Genomic DNA, 20,233 nt, shown 5'->3' with positions numbered 1-20,233 from the left:
TAAACGGAAGATAACACACTGAAATATATGGCGTTAAACTTGCAGTAACGCACTGAAATATACGGTATTAAACTTGCAGTAACGCACTGAAATATACTACGTTAAGCATACAGTAACGCACAGACATGTACTCCGTTAAACGGCACATAACACACTGAAATATACGGCGTTAAACTTACAGTAACGCACTGAAATAAATGACATGTAACACACTGAAATATAGGATGTTAAGCTTGCATTAAAGCACTGAAATAAATGTCACGTAACACACTGAAATATATGGCGTTAAACTTGCAGTAATGCAATTAAATATACTGTGTTAAATGGTCACTACACTCACACTGACTGAACTGTTCCTACATTCACACTAATGTAAAGATGAATGGTCTTACTACACTCACAATGACTGAACTATCTCAACATTTGCACGAATGTAAAGATGAATGGTCACACTACACTCACACTGAACTATCACTATATTCACACTAAATTGATATTCCATGCTGACAATAGAATCAGAGTAGCACGCTATAGCACACTGTCTAATAGCACTGAACAGAGCCCTGTTCTATCTCTCTCCACACCAATACCACACTAAAAATGGCCACTATAGAAAGAATACTTTTATAGTGTGTGGCAGGACTAAAAGCAATGAACTATGATTGGATAGTGTCATGAGTTATCATGACAGCATCCAATCATGGCTCTGAAAGTGCTCTGTGCCCTGATTGGGCAAAGCTTTCATTAATTCAGCCAATCAGGGCTTTCAATGCATTGTGCGACGGCGCAGTGAATTATGGTCATTTGGCGGCCAAACAAACAGTCAAATGCCCTGATAATTTGGTTGTTCATGGAATGCGCGAACAGCCAATGTTCAGCCTGAATTCATGCTCGGACCAAACCATTCGCCCATGCCTATTTGTAATTCCTCCAATTTCTGCAGGGGCAAATGTTTTAGGTGTCTGTTGTAAAACTCTCGATATAGCAGGGCCACGTGTGCCCCTATGTCATTTGTGTAGATGCTTCCACTTGGATCGACAAGATGGGAGAAGGTCCCACTAGTTTGTCAGGGAATTTATCAGGAGTAGTGGAGGTAGTCTGTCTTGTTGTATGTATTTGTGGCCCCTTTCTTGATGCTTTTCCGGTTTTGTTTGTGTCTCAGTGGGGCCCCAGAGGGCTGGTGTGCACTGACTTTCTGAAGTTGGTCACCCAAGGTCGATGGGAGCAGGTTGTCTGGTCGCTCAGGAACAGCAACGGGAGCCGTCTGAAAGGGTTTGGCCTTCCATTGTGGTTTCTTTGTGTCTTTAATTTTGGAGTTAACTGCTGAGGATGGGCACCCAATTGGTTTCTTCTGGGGCCCACAGCTGGTTTCCGGCATAGGCTTTCAGACTTGGATGGACTTGAACAATCACATTGGTAATGTCTCATTCCTCCACAATTGAAACAAACCCCTCAGTTTACTGATTTCATTGTAGAGGCAATGGTAGGAATTGAAGATTGGCTGGACCTCCGAGTACGTTCAGCAGACAATGTGTTGATTTTGGCTGCTAACAGATTAATCATTTCCATCATCTATGACATCTGGGATTTCAGAGTGGCTATCTCTGAATTGAGCTCTGCTGCCCCCACTGACCCGACATCAGCTAGAGACGTAGATGCTGGCCTTTTTTAAGTTTTCCTGCCCTCAAACATAGCCTCTTCCTCCCTCACAAGTTCAGGATAATTTAATAACATGACAATGGCTGAAGTCTTTAGCTGGATCCAGACTGGATCGGAGCATACAGCACCTCTCAAGATCTCTTGCATTCTAGCTTCTAGCTTGATCTATGGCTGAAAGCTCCATTCCCTTCTTTAATAAAATTTGGTTTAAGAATTTTGGTTTAGCATTTTGTTTATTCGCCGAATATACTTGGACAGGTGCTCACCCTGGCATTGGATAGCATGCTCAAATTGGTAAATCATGTCTGCAGTCTTCTCTGTTCATCCAAACTCCTCCTGCAACAGTCATAGGCTGTGCAATGCATTCAACATCATTTCTGATAGCTTCTGCAGCAGCTCCTATCAAGCTCTCACTGATTCACTGTTTCTTTTGGGCTTCTGGCACATATTATTCTTTCAGGGCCTGCATGACTTGCTCCATCCAGGTTTCATACTCCTCTTCCCCAACGGGCACTGGCTGTTTCCCCAAAAATGTTTTCAGTTTCCGATACCCGGTCCCAATGTATGTTGGGATGTCCTTCTGCCATTTCGTCATGAAATCTCCCAAGGCTGAAATGAACTCTGACCCAATCATGGCTACGGGTGCCAGTAAGTTGGCTTCCTCTGCTGGGGCTGCTTAGCTTGAGCTTTCTGGACTCATGTTGGACACATTTAGCTGGATTAGATGAGTTTCGACATCGCCGGTCAACCATAAGATCTCCCTTTGGAAACAAGTGGGGACCCCTTTCCTCTACTCTACCTTTTGATCTGGGACTAGGTCTTCACAGCTTTCCTGATCTTTTCCTCAGTCCAAGTCACACCAGGGATGTCAATTACAACACTTAACTCCTATTTCCCATTTTCCTCCTCACACCACTGTGTTGCCCCAGTAGGGACACTCTCTGGGGAGCTTTCTTGAAAGTTTGTTAGCCTCCTCATTACTTTCTGAAGCTCCCCTTTTTCAGTGTCCGCTGAGTCTCCTCGTGTTCAGGAAGAAAAGGTCAGCATCTCCCTATCTCCATCTTGTGGCCAAAAGGAAAAACTGCATAACAAATAGTCTTACATTATAATCTATGCATGTCCTGAATGGGTCTATGACAGAATGCCTGTTACATTTGTGTGTGTATATATATATATATATATATATATATATATATATATATATATATATATTGTAAGATTTTTGGGGTTATCAGACTCCAGTGAGTGCGCCAGTACAAAACTGTATTTTTAAGGGCTTGGTAGCCCACTTTTATTTTAAAGCACAGAAAAGTTCACAAAGACATCAGTACCCACGCAGGGGGGGTCCACCATTACTGTATCTTGTACACTCAATACTTTAGCCTCCTGGCTTACATTTTTCTCATACAGCTGATTCAGGCCTTTAGCCTAGGCCTTAGGTCTGCTCCTCAGACCCAAAAGAGTTTCCTAGAGTTAAGCTTTCTCCTAGCTCACTCCTGATCAGCATCTTGCTGCTCTGTCACTAAGTACGTCTGCCTCCTGCAGACATGCATGCTCTGGCTGCACCCATGCAGCCTCTGACTCCTCTCAGAGGAATGGGAGTCCACCTGACTTCCATGCACTGACTTCCTGTCTGTTGGGTGGAACCCTGAACCATAGCCAGGTCAAAACTAAATAGATAAGCACACAGCTGTGCAATCAGCGTGCCTTTCTCTCTAAAATCTGGTGTAAACCAGCAATCCTCCAGGTAGCACAGGGTCCTACCGCCACAATATAGATATGTATATAGATATATATAGATATAGCTATATATATATATATATATATATATATATATAACTAGATATATAGATATATATCTATATATCAGAAACACTGTAAATACCTGTCAAGAAAAGCAAATATTACAGCTTCTGTTACCTGTAAAAGAAAAGATTTCACCTGTCCTGAGGCCTGTGCCACTAAAGGCAAACCATTTCTATTGAATGAAGCAGCACTTGTGGCATGGGCACTAGAGATAGTAAATATGTACTCTTTTCTATTAAAGGTACCATGTATTAAAAAAAAAAATCTATAAGCATAAAGTACTAGAGCGCTGCTATGTCAAAATGATATAATTTGAAACTAGAACAACTGTATCATTTAAATAGAGATCTCTTGACTTATGTTATATAATCTAAAAGGGAATGGTGCACGAATTCAATCAGTATATATATCCAAAACACTGTATGCTTTACCAAAAATGATAAACTTCAACAACATATACTAAAATTAAGTAAACCTTAAACAATAGTGATAAAATACACATAATAGCAAATATGTGATGTATTATGCAGGTGAAAAAACTCCCATGTAGCATTGCTGAACCTAGGATCCTTCCTTAGACACCTTGCTCCAATAAGCTCAACTTATCACTAAAATTCAGGGATAAAGGCCACCACCGCCACCTCCGGGTGATTTGCCAGCTCACCTTAGGGGAAAACCCCTTGGGTCCAATCACGCTTCTAGTATCATGGCCTTTAATATTACTGACAGGTAATACCGCTGTGTCTTTGGTCCTTTTTGTTCCCTCAAGTTTGCACAGAACAGCTTCTTCAACATTTACTCAGAGTAAAAAGAAAACGTATAATTTAAATTGCTTAAAATGGGAGTCTGACGTTTTTTGTTTTTTTTTAAACCCAACAGCTATAAATACTGCAGCTGCTGACTTTTAAAATAATGACACTTACCCGCCCAGCGCGCCCGCGATGTCGGCACCCGAAGCCGATCTCAGATCATCTCTCGGGTGCTGCCACCATCTTGGGTATGGGAATCAGGAAGTGGAGCCTTGCGGCTTCATTTCCCGGTTCCCTACTGCGCATGCGTGAGTTGCGCTGCGCAATAAGGATGGTCCCCGCTGTCTCTGGGATCCGTGTGTTTCCCAGCAGACAGCGGGGGACCTTCGGAAAGGGGTGTAGATTCTGCAGAAAGGGGCGTAGCTTCTGCAGATATCTATGCCGGAAGTGGGTGCAGATACCTGTACTGTACAGGTACCTGCACCCCCCTTCACCCTGAAAGGTGCCAATTGTGGCGCCGGAGGGGGGGAGGGTTCAAATGAGCGGAAGCTCCACTTTAGTGTGGAGCTCCGCTTTAAATATATTTATATACACTGATTGAATTAACACACCATTCCCTTTTAGATTATATAACCTGTGTGCTTGCTTGCGTGCATGCGTGTGTGTTTGTGTGTGTCTAGCTATGGATTTCCCTCTGTAAAGTTTCTATTCCTCTCTGTTTCTCCATTGGAAAAATTCGCCCCTCTGTTTGTGCTGGTGACCATTGACAAAAGTAAAGGGAAATCCAAAATTTTTGAATTGTACTCAGAGCAAGAGCTAAGGTTAAATCATCATCAGTGAGAACAAATGTTCTGGAGACACTTATCTAATAATGGAATGCCCTCATTTGGGTGATATTTCTTCTACTTTTCTATAATTAACTCTTAACTGTTAACCTAAACTCAAATATACCCTTAAAATGTCATTTCTCTCTAATAGGTGATTTCTCTACAAAGTTTGGTGGAAAGGCTCTAGTTCTCAAAGAAAATGAGTTACAGGCACAATGTGAAATAAAGCTAAATACATTAACTAAAACGAAAGTGATGCTTACTAACACTACACAATCATTTTGATTCCAGCAGATGGTTGCAAAAGGAGGTCAGATAGAAAGTACCACCTACCTCTTCAATGCCTGCTTTCTCAAATGAAGAGAATAGACAACATGCTGCAGAGGTTTAGTCAAGCAAAGTTAACACATCCATTATTTTTATGTCTGCTTTTAGACAAAAAAAAAAGGCCCAAGGCAGAAATCTTGGAGTTGGCCCTCTACGCATTGAATGTAACACCAGCGGTTTATTGTATTGTGGATATTGTAGGTTTTTTTGGGAACCTTATATATATATATATATATATATATATATATATATATATATATATATATATATATATATATATATATATATATATATATTGTACATGTATATATACTGTAAATGTATATATAAATGTTGAAACACAGATCAGCATACATGTACTATATACTGTATACTGAATAATTTTTTTTAATACAGCAAGTCATGTTAGCTTCAGTCACGTATGACATTAAAGGTAGGCATCATGTAGAGACATTAATAATCATTACATGACAACTCTTTGATGTGGCTATAAATTAGGAATGGAAATTTAGTGGAGGCAAATAAGAGCCTTTATATCTTAGGGTGAAAGTGAGATTTAACAGGTTTAACTGCCTGGGTCTCTAAAATAAGCTTTCACCTTATGGTTACAGATATAATGTAGAGTAAGTTTACGGCTAAAACTTTATAATAAAAATGTATTGTTTTTTGTTTAATTTCCAACAATTTGTTCCATACTGTGAATCGTTAAAGTAGAAAAAAAAAAACTAATTTGAGCTCATTTGTCATGTAAGCAGCCACTTGTATTTGATTCAAGTGTTATTGCCCCAGGTGGCCTGGTCTTTTCCTTTTCCTTTAGACCAAGCTTAATTTGTTGCAATAAACATCATCTAGTCTAATTTCCAGCTGTGTCCTGATTAGATGCCAGACAGTTAGGTACTTATTTACGTTCTCTCTGTTTATGATGACAGTAATCACACTAATATTAGGTTACTAGATTTGGGGGTTTCTAAATAGGGTTTGAGAATTTCTGTTTGTAAACCCAGTCAAACCAAAGGAATACATTTTGTAACAAATTGTAAAAACATAACTTTTTTTGTGATAGGTCCCAATGATGTGCAAATGCAAATATTTTTAATCATATCTCAAAAGGAAACACATTGAATAATAAACAGGCACATTTATTCTTTAACATAATCAATGGGCCAAAAAAACTGGCCACAGATAACCTGGAGGAAGACAAAAAACCTTTATAAATGTGGTCTTATCTGCTCCAACAGGGAAAAATGTCCCCTCCTGATCCCCTAAAGCAATTGGATATTCAACGGATCAACAATCTACAGTGTTATTACTTATAAAGATTGATAGCCAGTTATTTTCTGTGCATTTTGAAATACATTGAGAATTTTTTTAGACGTTCACATTAGCTCATTTTGAAGTCAATTCTGCATGTTCACAGATCTTTCTACAGTAAGCCTTTCCATATGCAGAGGTTAAAGCTAAACTTTTGGAATTAAACAAAATGTACCCTTGCAGTGGGGCCCTTAGGGTTGTAGGAATAAGGAATATTAATTACCTTATTCCTCACACCTGCAGGCTCCCTCCAGTGTGCAACCTCTCCCATGAAGCCCAATGACAAAGATATTCAGGCTGGTCTTTACTAGGGATGAGCCGAACACCCCCCAATTCGGTTCGCACCAGAACTTTCGAACGGACCCCAAATTCGTACAAACGTTAGAACCCCATTGAAGTCTATGGGACTCGAACGTTCGAAATTAAAAGTGCTAATTTTAACAGCTAATATGCAAGATACTGTCCTAAAAAGGGTTTGGGGACCTGGCTCCTACCCCAGGGGACATGGGTCAATGCAAAAAAAAGTTTTAAAAATGTCAGTTTTGGCTGGAGCACTGATTTTAATGACGATTAAAGTGAAAAAAATGTGAAATATTCCTTTAAATGTCATGCCTGGGGGGTGTCTGTTGTATGCCTGTGAAGTGCCACGTGTTTCCCGTGTTTAGAACAGTCCCTGCACAAAATGACATTTGCAGTTTTAATGTTATATCTGGTTCCTGCAATATGGTTGAAAATCATTGAGAAAAATGGCATGGGTAGCCCTCCCTGCCCATTACCAGCCCCTTTGGGTCTTGTACGCATATTAAGGGGAACCATGTACCCATATTAAAAAAAGGAAATACGTGTGTCCCCCAGGCCCTATATACTCAGAACAGCAGTATACAGGCAGTGCAAAAAAGACAGGTTTGTTGTCTGTTAAGTTGAATCTGTTTGTAATTTTCAACTGGTACATTTTTAAAGTGTAGCTCCAGTCAAAAAAACTATTTTTAAGCTTTTTGGAAAACATAGGGAAGGGTTATTACCCCTGTATAATTTGTTTTGCCGTCCGTCTTTTTCAGAGCATGCAGACAGCATGCACAATCTCCTACCGCTGACTGCAAGCTCTATTTAAAACGAGCAAGATATTTAGCTATATAGGTGGATATAGCGGTGTATACTGCGTTCAGAGCACGCAGACAGCACGCACAATCTCCTATGGCTGACTGCAAGCTCTATTTAAAACGAGCAAGATAGTTAGCTATATAGGTGGATATAGCGGTGTATACTGCGTTCAGAGCATGCAGACAGCACGCACAATCTCCTAACACTGACTGAAAGCTCTATTTAAAACGAGCAAGATAGTTAGCTATATAGGTGGATATAGCGGTGTATACTGCTTTCAGAGCACGCAGACAGCACACAAAATCTCCTAACACTGACTGAAAGCTCTATTTAAAACGAGCAAGATATTTAGCTATATAGGTGGATATATCGGTGTATACTGCGTTCAGAGCACGCAGACAGCACGCACAATCTCCTACGGCTGACTGCAAGCTCTATTTAAAACGAGCAAGATAGTTAGCTATATAGGTGGATATAGCGGTGTATACTGCGTTCAGAGCATGCAGACAGCACGCACAATCTCCTAACACTGACTGAAAGCTATATTTAAAACGAGCAAGATATTTAGCTATATAGGTGGATATAGCGGTGTATACTGCGTTCAGAGCACGCAGACAGCACGCACAATCTCCTAACACTGACTGAAAGCTCTATTTAAAACGAGCAAGATATTTAGCTATATAGGTGGATATAGCAGTGTATACTGCGTTCAGAGCACGCAGACAGCATGCACAATCTCCTAACACTGACTGAAAGCTCTATTTAAAACGAGCAAGATATTTAGCTATATAGGTGGATATAGCGGTGTATACTGCGTTCAGAGCACGCAGACAGCACGCACAATCTCCTAACACTGACTGAAAGCTCTATTTAAAACAAGCAAGATATTTAGCTATATAGGTGGATATAGCGGTGTATACTGCGTTCAGAGCACGCAGACAGCACGCACAATCTCCTAACACTGACTGAAAGCTCTATTTAAAACGAGCAAGATAGTTAGCTATATAGGTGGATATAGTGGTATATACTGCGTTCAGAGCACGCACAATCTCCTAACACTGACTGACAGCTCTACTTAAAACGAGCAAGATAGTTAGCTATATAGGTGGATATAGCAGTGTATACTGGGTTCAGAGCACGCAGACAGCACACACAATCTCCTAACACTGACTGCAAGCTCTATTATAAAAGATAGATATATCGCTAGCTATTTAGGTGAATATAGCGGTGTATACTGCGGTCAGGGCACGCAGACAACAACCACTACAGAAGAGCAAGAACGAAAAATCGGCCAATAACGATCGGTGTATACTGTGTTGAAGGTACACAGAACACCCACTAACTGCTACAGATGCCAACACACTACACAAGGCCGCCGTGCTGGCGGCCTTATATAGTGTGGGGCGTGTACTACACAGCCTGAGCTATGATTGGCCACAGGTATCCTGCCTGTGGCCATTTATGGCTCTCCTCGCTGCCAGCGCTGTGATTGGCCAAGCATGCGGGGTCACAGTGCATGCTTGGCCAATCATGAGCCAGCAATGCACTGCACCATCGCAGTGCATTGTGGGCTGTGAGCACCACACGAATTTGGCGCGAACAGCCCATAACGTTCGGAATTCACCAAACAGCCATTGTTCGAGTCGAACGTATGTTCGACTCGAACACGAAGCTCATCCCTCTTTACATTCATGCCTCTTCCATGTACAATGCAGGGTTAAAAGCCTTGCATTGTACGCGATAATGCCAAAAGACCGCCCACAGCCTGGAGCACATTTACAATGACATTGAAGTGAAAAACTTTGCAGTAAGTTTACTATATGGGCCATTTATGTATTTATACAAAATTATCTTGTTCACCCATAAATGCCTCTTTTTAAAGCTGAATAAATTCATTTTAGATAGAACCAATTTATACTATTGTGATGCGGTAACATGATGGCTGCTTTGTGATGCCATTCATTTTGAATGGCACTCCAATAAAATAAAGTAAAGCACCTGCATTACAAACCAACACATTTCATAGTAGTTTGTTGCCAAAAATTATGTATGTCAAATTTTCACCACATTAGGGTGCGTTGGCAGAAAATCCATTACAATAGGCTGCTCTAAACCAATGCACATTAAAGTACTGTAAAAATGTACATGGGTCCTTAAAAGAGAAGTATGACCAAAGCTTTTTTGTTCATACTTCTCTTCTGGGTTTGAGGCGTGCACTAACATTTCCATAATAATAGTAATGTCGGGATCCACCCAGATGCCTGACCAGCACACCACACCACTTAGAGCCTGAGCCAGCCACTCCCACACCCTCCCCAGCCTAGAGCTCCAGTGAGTGCTGGAAGGGCAATGCAGAGAGTGGTGTCTGACCAAGAACTGAGCGATCCGCGGTCATGTGATCACTCAGTTCTCGGTCTAAGAGCCAACAGGAGACAGTGACAGCATCTCAGCGATGCTGCAGCCATAGAGGTGAGTATGTATATTTGCGGAATGTTTTTATTCTCAAACTTCACTTTTAATGTTTCTCATAGCTGGGGTTCTCTATGCCATGTATTAGTGTAGCTAACTTTCTCTGCACTCTCTTCAGTTCTACAATATCATTTTTTTATGAACTGGTGCACAAAACTGATATGAAAGATGAATTCTTATTAATTCTTTGTATATGGTCAAGATTATGGGGTTGATTTACCTAAAGGGATTGTAAAGGCAGAACATTTTTTTATCTTAATCTAGCTGCTGAATCTGTTTTTTTTTTTTTGTTTTTTTTTTTTCCAGCCCACTGGCTACAGTATATGGCCAGGTTTACTTCTTAGTGAACATCTGTTTGATCACTTTAGTCTTTCACCAATTTTAGCAGGCTATCAATTTTAACATTGTTTTATAGCAGAAACTCATCCATGCAGTCCTCAAATAAACCCCAAATATCTTAAACCTATAAATGTTAAGCTTACAGGCATGCAGTTACTGAATAAAGACTTTTGTCCCAATTTAAATATAGACACCACTTTGGCCTTGAACCCTCCATTGGTACCAAACCAGTCATAGTAGAGTCCCAAAAAATTAGAAGCAATTTTTTTGAGATAATAGAGCTCTAATATTTAAGGATATGTGGGTATAAGCCATTTGATCCTGTTTTTTTTATTTATCCTATTTTGTCTGTTTCTGGAGCATATCAAGTTTAAAGCATTATGGTTAACTTGAGGATGTATAAATATGATACCTAATCCTTCTCAGCATAGATTTGTAAACATAATGGTTGTTTTTTTGTGGTTAACACATCACACATTCATTCATTTTTACTATGGTTTCAAATTAGGTGCCACCATAAGTGTTATAGTGGACATTGACATCAACATTTCTGTAGTAGTGTCTGCCGTGATTGCCATCTTCTATACCCTTGTTGGTGGACTATACTCTGTTGCTTATACTGATGTTGTTCAACTATTCTGCATCTTTCTGGGATTGGTAAGTAAAATAGTTTTATTAATATTTAATAATATTTTCATGAATGTATTTTCATAATGCCTATGCTATGATATGCTTTTAAAGGATAGTTTGCGTACTGCCTATCAGCAAATAGGTGTCAGAGAGTGGTGTAAAAAGCCATAGCATGTAGGCCTGTTTGTGTTACAATTTGTTTGTTGGACTGTAATACAAGCAAATGAGTGATGAGTGTATTTTAATATTTTATAACTTACATAACTAAGCAATTTCTACAGAACATTTGAAAAAAAAATGCATATACATTGGTTCAAAAACACTATGGCTACCCAGCAACTCTACTGTACTCAGCAATAGGGATGAGCTTCGAGTTCGAGTCAAACTCATGTTCGACTCAAACATTGCCTGTTCGCCTGTTCAACGAACAGCGAACAATTTGGGGTGTTTGCGGCAAATTCGAAAAGCCGCGGAACACCCTGTATAAGTCGGGGGTGTATAGTATGCCTGTGAAGGGGCGCATGTTTCCTGTGCTTAGAATTGTCCCTGCACAAAGTGTCATTTCTGCAGGAAAAAAAGTCATTTAAAATCACTCTCAGCTATAATGAATTGTCGGCTCCCCGTAATACAGAGAACATTCATTGAAAGTCAATAATAAAAAAAAAAGCGTGGGGTTCCCCCAAATTCAATTACCAGGCCCTTCAGGTCTGGTATGGATATTAAGGGGAACCCTGCGTCAAATAAAAAAAATGACGTGGGGTTCCCCCCAAATATCCATACCAGACCCTTAAGGTCTGGTATGGATTTTAAGGGGAACTCCACTCCAATTTTTTTTTTTAACGGCGTGGAGTTCCCCCTAAAAATCCAAATCCAACCCAAAGCACCTTATTCCCATGTTGATGAGGACAAGGGCCTCATCCCCACAACCCTGGCCGGTGGTTGTGGGGGTCTGCGGGCATGGAGCTTATCAGAACTAGATCCCGCCCCCCCTGTTTGAAATGGTAAGGGGGTACAAAAATACCCCTACCATTTCACAAAGAAAGTGTAAAAAATTGTTTAAAAAGATACACACCATTGCAAAAGCCCTTTATTAAAAATAAAAAAAATTCCAGCGGTGGTAATCCACTCTTGCTATCCAGCGATGTATGATCATCTCTCCAGGCTTCCGTTACATCAGAGGGGGCGGGGTCACCTGCACGTCATTGGGGAAGCCGGGCTTTCCCCTTGTGTCATAGGGGGCGGGGTCAGGTGACAGGTGACCCCGCCCTCCTCGTATAAGAAGTGTCAGCCTGCCGGGATCCCCGCAGTGTCTCCGGTAGAGACAGAAGATGGATACGCTGTGCTGGAGGGAGAGATCACCCATCGCTGGACCCCGGAGAGATGATCATCCGTCGCTGGATAGCAAGAGTGGATTACCCCCGCTGGAATCTTTTTTTAATTTTTTTATTTTTAATAAAGGACTTTTGCAACGGTGTGTGTGTCTTTTTTAACGATATATTACACTTTCTTTGTGAAATAGTAGGGGTACTTTTGTACCCCCTTACCATTTCAAACGGGCGGGCCGGGATCTGGGAGTCCCCTTGTTAAAGGGGGCTTCCAGATTCTGATAAGCCCCCTGCCCACAGACCCCCACAACCACCTGCCAGGATTGTGGGGATGAGGCCCTTGTCCTCATCAACATGGGGACAAGGTGCTTTGGGGGGGACCCCAGAGGATCCTCCCAATGTTCAGGGCATGTGGCCTGGTATGGTTCAGGAGCGGGGCGCTCTCTCGTCCCCCCTCTTTTCTAGTGGCCTGCCATGGTGCGTGCCCGGATAAAGGGTCTGGTATGGATATTTGGGGGGAACCCCACGTCATTTTTTTTTTAAATTGAAGCAGGGTTCCCCTTAATATCCATACCAGACCTGAAGGGCCTGGTAATTGAATTCGGGGGAACCCCATGCTTTTTTTTTTATCAATGACTTTCAATGACTGTTCCCTGTATTATGGGGAGCCGACAATTCATTATAGCTGCGAGTGATTTTAAATGACTTTTTTTTCCTGCAGAAATTGCACTTTGTGCAGGGACAGTTCTAAGCACGGGAAACATGCGCCCTTTCACAGGCATACTATACACCCCCCCCCCCCCCCCAGGGACGAAATACAAACGAATATTACACTTTTATTGTTTCACTTTAAGCATTATTAAAATCACTGCTCCCGAAAAAACAACTGTTTTTAAAACTTTTTTTTGCATTGATACATGTCTCCTGGGGCAGGACCCAGGTTCCCAAACACTTTTTATGACAATAACTTGCATATTAGCCTTTAAAATTAGCACTTTTGATTTTGAACGTTCGAGTCCCATAGACTTTAATAGGGTTCTAAAGTTCACAAGAAGTTTAGGTCTGTTCACAGGTTCTGGTGCGAACTGAACCGGGGGTGTTCGGCTCATCCTTACTCAGCAAGCTGTAGAAAGGATATCTGGAAAAATCCATCACAATTTCTATACTAGACACAAATATTCTGTGTTGAATCAATTCACATACCTGTGTGTTTCTGCATTGTAAAAGGAATTCAATACAAGACTGTGCCTGCAGTGGGAAGTCCTTGACCACATTGTAAAATTTGGTGGTATGCCATTCATTTCACCACCCATCTCACCACCCACCTACCACCGAATAGTTTTACTCACTGTTCCGTTGAAAACAATACATGTCACTGATCTTTATTGAAAGGGTGCTCCAGTCAATGACCAGTTGCTGAGTACACTAAAGCGTGAGTGCTGCTGAGAGGAATTAAAGAGTATAGGTTTGTTGGACAAGAAACCAAATGGAAGAATATCATAGCATGAGGGGCTCATTACAAGTGATGTGACAATTCTGTGCATCATTTGCAATGGTTTTTCTTTGTATAGTTTTGTATAGAGCATTAGAAGTGCTAATTAGTCCACAAAGATTGTCAACACCCTCATGCTGGTTCAAGTACTAATCTCATCACAAGCCTTCCTTTGTGGGCACATAAGATTCTGCAGCTGGTTATTGGGGAAGCAAATATGCTCTCTCTGAGGGTACAAACCAGTCAGTATATTGTATATCACCTACAGTGCATCCGGAAAGTATTCAAAGTGCTTCACCTTTTCTACATTTTGTTATGTTACAGCCTTATTCCAAAATGTATTGAATTCATTATTACCCCATAATGACAATGTGAAAAACATTTGCAATCTTTGCAAATTTATTAAAAATAGAAAATTAAGAAAAAATCACATATACAGAAGTATTCACAGCCTTTGCTCAATACTTTGAAGCACTTTTGGCACCAATTACGGCCTCAAGTCTTTTTGAGTATGATGCTACAAGCTTGGTACACCTATTTTTGGGCAGTTTCTGCCATTATTCTTTGTAGGACCTCTGAAACTCCATCAGGTTAGATGGGGAGCATCTATGCACAGCCATTTTCAGATCTCTCCAGAGATGTTCAATCAGGTTCAAGTCGTGGCTCTGGCTGAGCCATTTAAGGACATTCACAAAGTTCTCCCATAGCCACTCCTTTGTGATCTTAGCTGTGTGCTTAGGTTATCCTGTTGGAAGATGAACCTTCGCCCTAGTCTGAGGTCCAGAGCGCTCCGGAGCAGGTTTTCATTAGGGATGTCTCTGTACATTGCTGCATTTATCTTTCTCTTGATCCTAACTAGTCTCTCAGTTCCTGCCACTGAAAAAACATCCCCACCTGCCACCACCATACTTCACTGTAGGGATGGTATTGGCCCAGTCATGAGCAGTGCCTGGCTTACTTCAGACATGACGCTTGCCATTCATCAGAAAATGTTGTTTTTCATGGTCTTAGAGTCCTTCAGGTGCCTTTTGGCAAACTTCAGTCGGGCTTTCATGTGCCTTTTACTGGACAGTGGTTTCTGCCTGGCCACTCTACCATATAGGCCTGATTGGTGGAGTGCTGCAAAGGTGGTTGTTCTTCTGGAAGGTTCTCCTCTGTTCACAGAGAAATTCTGGAGCTCTTTCAGAGTGATCATCGGGTTCTTGGTCACCTCCCGGACTAAGGCACTTTTCCCCCGATTGCTCAGTTTTGCCGGGCGGCCTGCTCTAGGAAGAGTCCTGGTGGTTCCAAATTTTTTCCATTTACGGATGATGGAGGCCACTGTTACATAGTTACATAGTTATATAGTGGGTGAGGTCGAATAAAGATACAAGTCCATCAAGTCCAACCTATGTGTGTGATTATATGTCAGTATCACATTGTATATCCCTGTATGTTGCGGTTGTTCAGATGCTTATCTAATAGTTTCTTGAAACTATCGATGCCCCCCACTGAGACCACCACCTGTGGAAGGGAATTCCACATCCTTGCCGCTCTTACGGTAAAGGACCCTCTACGTAGTTTAAGGTTAAACCTCTTTTCTTCTAATTTTAATAAGTAGCCACAAATCTTGTTAAACTCCCTTCCATGGTAAAAAGTTTTATCCCTATTATGGGGTCACCAGTATGGTATTTGTATTTTGAAATGATATCCCCTCTCAAGCGTCTCTTCTCCAGAGAGAATAAGTTCAGCGCTCACCACCCTTTCTCATAATTAATATCCTCCAGACCCTTTATTAGCATTGTTGCCCTTCTTTGTACTTGCTCCATTTCCAGTGCACCCTTCCTGAGGACTGGTGTACAGAACTGGACAGCATATACTCTAGGTGCAGCCGGACCAGAGTCTTGTAGAGTGGGAGAATGATCGCTTTATCTCTGGAATGAATCCCATTTTAATGCCAATATTCTGTTTGCAGCAGGTTGGAATTGCATGCCATTGCTGATCCTATCAGGTCCTTTTTCATCCTTGATTCCCCCAGAGGTTCTCCCCCTAGTGAGTAGATTATATTCATATTTTTGGCACTCAAATGCATTATTTTACATTTTCTACATTAAACCTAATTTGCCATGTAGCTGCCCACCCCATTAATTTGTTCAGATCTTTTTGCAAGGTTTCCACATCCTGCAGAGAAGTTATTGCCCTGCTTAGCTTAGTATCGTCTGCAAATACAGATTGAATTGTTTACCCCATCTTCCAGGTCGTTTATGAACAAATTAAATAGGATTGGTCCCAACACTGAATCCTGGGGTACCCCACTTCCCACCCCTGGCCATTCCGAGTACTCCCCATTTATCACCACTCCCTGAACTCGCCCTTGTAGCCAGTTTTAAATCCATGTACTCACCCTATGTTCCACGCCAACGGATCTTACTTTGTGCAGTAAATGTTTATGGGGAACTGTGTCAAATGCTTTTGCAAAATCCAGATACACCATGTCTATGGGCCTTCCTTTATCTAGATGGCAACTCACTTCCTCATAGAAGGTTAATAGATTGGTTTGGCAAGAACAATTCTTCATGAATCCATGCTGATTACTGCTAATCATACCGTTCTTATTACTAAAATCTTGTATATAATCCCTTATCATCCCCTCTAAGAGTTTACATATTATTGATGTTAGGCTAACTTGTCTGTAATGCCCAGGGATGTATTTTGGGCCCTTTTTAAATATTGGTGCTACATTGGCTTTTCTCCAATCAGCTGGTACCATTCCAGTCAGTAAAAATTAGGAACAATGGTCTGGCAATTACTTGACTGAGTACCCTAAGTACACTCGGGTGCAAGCCATCTGGTCCCGGTGATTTATTAATGTTAAGTTTCCCAAGTCTAATTTTAATTCTGTCTTCTGTTAACCATGGAGGTGTGGAGGTGCTTCCTGTGAGGTGTTATGAGGATAAACACTGCCGTTTTGGTTACTGAAGCCCCCCCCCCCCCGATTCCTTTGTGAAGACTGAGGAGAATAATAAATTCAATACCTTCGCCATCTCTCCATCCTTTGTAGCCAGATGTCCTTCCTCATTCTTTGGGGGCCAATATGGTCTGTCCTCCCTTTTTTACTGTTTACATACTTAAAGAATTTATTTTGATTTTTTTTGCTCTCCTCCGCTATGTGTCTTTTATGTTCTATCTTAGCTATCCTTATTGCACCCTTACATTGTTTGTTGCATTCTTTATAAATGCTGAATGCTGATGATGATCCCTCGACCTTGTATTTTTTGAAGGCCTTCTCCTTTCCTTTTATATACATTTTTACATTGGAGTTAAGCCATCCAGGACTTTTGTTCGCTCTATTAAATGTATTACTCAATGGGATGAATTGGCTTATGCCCTTATTTAATATGTTCTTAAAGCAAACCTATCTCTCCTCTGTGTTCTTTGTTCCTAAAATGTTATCACAATTTATGCCTTCTAGCAAGGTTTGTAGTTTAGGGAAGTTGGCTCTTTTGAAAGTCAGTGCCTTTGTATTCCCCTTATGTTTCCTATTTGTGTAATTTATACTGAAGCCAATTGACCTGTGATTGCTGTTACCTAAATTGCCCCATATTTCGAAATCCGTGATTCCGAGATCCGTAATCAGTAGATCCAATAACGCTTTATTTCCAGTTGGTGTGTCTACCATCTGACTCATAAAATTGTCCTCCAAGACATTTATGAACTGGCGAGCCTTAAATGAATGTGTGGTTCCCTCTGCCCAGTTTATGTCTGGATAATTAATATCCCCCATTATGATAACACTTCCCATCCTTGCTTCTAATCAAAATTGTGATAGTAGATCTGTCTCTCCTTCCTCCCTCAGGTTAGGAGGCCTATAACATACTCAGGAATACTACTGGTACATCGAGCTGCACCAGAAAGGCAGAAGGAGATTAGGGAAGTAAACAAGTGGCTGAGGAGCTGGTGTAGTAAGGAGGGTATTCCTTAGAGGTCCTTTTCCTCTATTTAGCTCCCAAGTCCCTAAAATCATTCTTTAGGACACTCCATTTGCCTCTGACTTTGTCATTGGTGCCAACGTGCACCATGACAGCCAGGTCTTCCCCAGCCCCTCCTAGTAATCTGTCCACCAGATCCGAGAAGTGCGGAACCCAAGCATCCAGTAGACAACATACAGTTCGGCGCTTCAGGTTTTTGTTACAGATTGCCCTCTCTAAGAATTGAGCCTCCTACCTCCAGAATCTGTCTTTCCTTTCTTTTCACTTCCCCCCAACTCTCACTGGAGGAGTTCTTCCCCCAGCAACTAGGAGAGTCCTTAAGCTCCAGCAGTGCTGGTCCCTGACTGGTTTCACCAATGTCATTCAATGGAGGGTACTTATTGGGTTGGTCTCCCTGGCATTTGCCCCTTACTGACTGTCTCCCATCTACTTTTTCCTAGTGCCTGCACCTCTTTCTCTCCACCCACCATGTACTGGCCCCTGCCAGCACCTGCCGTGTACATTCTTGGCTCTTCTTTAGTATGGAGGGACTTCTCAGTGCTGACAATTGCTTCCCCAAATTCAGAACCTGGTCTTCCAGAGAAACAATGTTCTTACATTTTGCACAGCAGTATTTGCCCTCAATCGGATGATTAATGAACGCATACATGCCGCAAGATGTACACCGAGTCCCATCTCCATACCCACCGAGCATCGTACCTATTAATTTAATGAGGATTGAGGATTATACCCTGTCCACATTACCCAACAACTAGCTTCCTGACACTAATATTTAACAAGACAATACACTGGTACTCAACAAGACAATATGCATGTACTTAACAAGACAATACACAGGTACTCGCATTACACAGGTACTATGACCCCTGTTATAACCTCCTGTTTTCAACTCTGGTTTTAACTCAGTCCAGTTCCACTTGGACAGAGTTCCAGCAAGCTCTAAGATGAGCAGGCTCACAATGAGTTCTACAGAAGGTTATATAAACCTCAAACACCCATGTCAAATTAACTACTTCCCTTAATTAGTAGGCTGAAGGAAGCAAAGAAAAAAAAAGTTGTTTAACCACTTTCAGACCGGACCATTTTGCTGGTAAATGACCAGAGGTCTTTTTACAATTTGGCACTGCGCTGCTTTAACTGGTAATTGCGCGGTCATGCAATGTTGTACCCAAACAAAATTTGCGTCCTTTTCTTCCCACAAATAGCGCTTTCTTTTGATGGTATTTGATTGCCTCTGCGATTTTTATTTTTTGCGATATAAACGTAAAAAGACCGCAAATTTTGAAAAAAAATGATATTTTCTACTTTTTGTTATTAGAAAAATCCAATAAACTCAATTTTAGTCATACATTTAGGCCAAAATGTATTCAGCCACATGTCTTTGGTAAAAAAAAAAGTCAATAATTGTATATTTATTGGTTTGCGCAAAAGTTGTCACATCTACAAACTAAGGTACGTTTTCTGGAATTTACGCAGCTTTTAGTTTACGACTGCCTATCTCATTTCTTGAGGTGCTAAAATGGCAGGGCAGTACAAAACCCCCCCAAATGACCCCATTTTGGAAAGTAGACCCCCTAAGGAAATTGATAAGTGGCATGTTGAGCCCATTGAATATTTTATTTTTTTGCCTCAAGCGATTGAATAATGACAAAAAAAAAATTTTTTTTTTTTTTTACACAAAGTTGTCACTAAATGATATATTGCTCACACATGCTATGGGCATATGTGAAATGACACCCCAAAATAAATTCTGCTGCTTCTCCTGAGTACGGGGATACCACATATGTGGGACTTTTTGGGAGCCTAGCCACGTACGGGGCCCCGAAATCCAAGCACCGCCTTCAGGCTTTCTAAGGGCGTAAATTTTTGATTTCACTTCTCACTACCTATTACAGTTTTGAAGGCCATAAAATGCCAAGATGGCACAAAACCCCCACAAATGACCCCATTTTAGAAAGTAGACACCCCAAGCTATTTGCTGAGAGGCATGTTGAGTCCATGGAATATTTTATATTTTGCCACAAGTTGCGGGAAAATTACAAACTTTTTTTTTTTTTTTCACAAAGTTGTCACTAAATGATATATTGCTCACGCATGCCATGGGCATATGTGAAATGACACCCCAAAATAAATTCTGCTGCTTCTCCTGAGTACGGGGATACCACATATGTGGGACTTTTTGGGAGCCTAGCCGCGTACGGGGCCCCGAAAACCAAGAACCACCTTCAGG

General features: G+C 41.2%; 1 protein-coding gene across 2 annotated transcripts in view; it reads left to right on the top strand.

Moving 5' to 3' along the window:
* The window catches only part of SLC5A7 (solute carrier family 5 member 7), an 80,736-nt gene that overhangs the window by 24,691 nt on the left and 35,812 nt on the right, over positions 1–20,233 (top strand). For both annotated transcript variants that reach the window (XM_077482625.1, XM_077482624.1), the window contains exon 5: positions 11,097–11,245. In XM_077482625.1, the coding sequence (XP_077338751.1) occupies positions 11,097–11,245 (149 nt within the window). The remainder of the gene's footprint in view (positions 1–11,096; positions 11,246–20,233) is intronic.

Source organism: Lithobates pipiens, unplaced genomic scaffold, assembly GCF_037356315.1.
Source record: "Lithobates pipiens isolate NorthernLeopardFrog02 unplaced genomic scaffold, aLitPip1_a1.2 Scaffold_16, whole genome shotgun sequence".
Lineage (NCBI taxonomy): Eukaryota > Metazoa > Chordata > Amphibia > Anura > Ranidae > Lithobates > Lithobates pipiens.
Note: the sequence above shows the minus strand (reverse complement) of the source record. Positions and strands in the feature narration are given on the sequence as shown.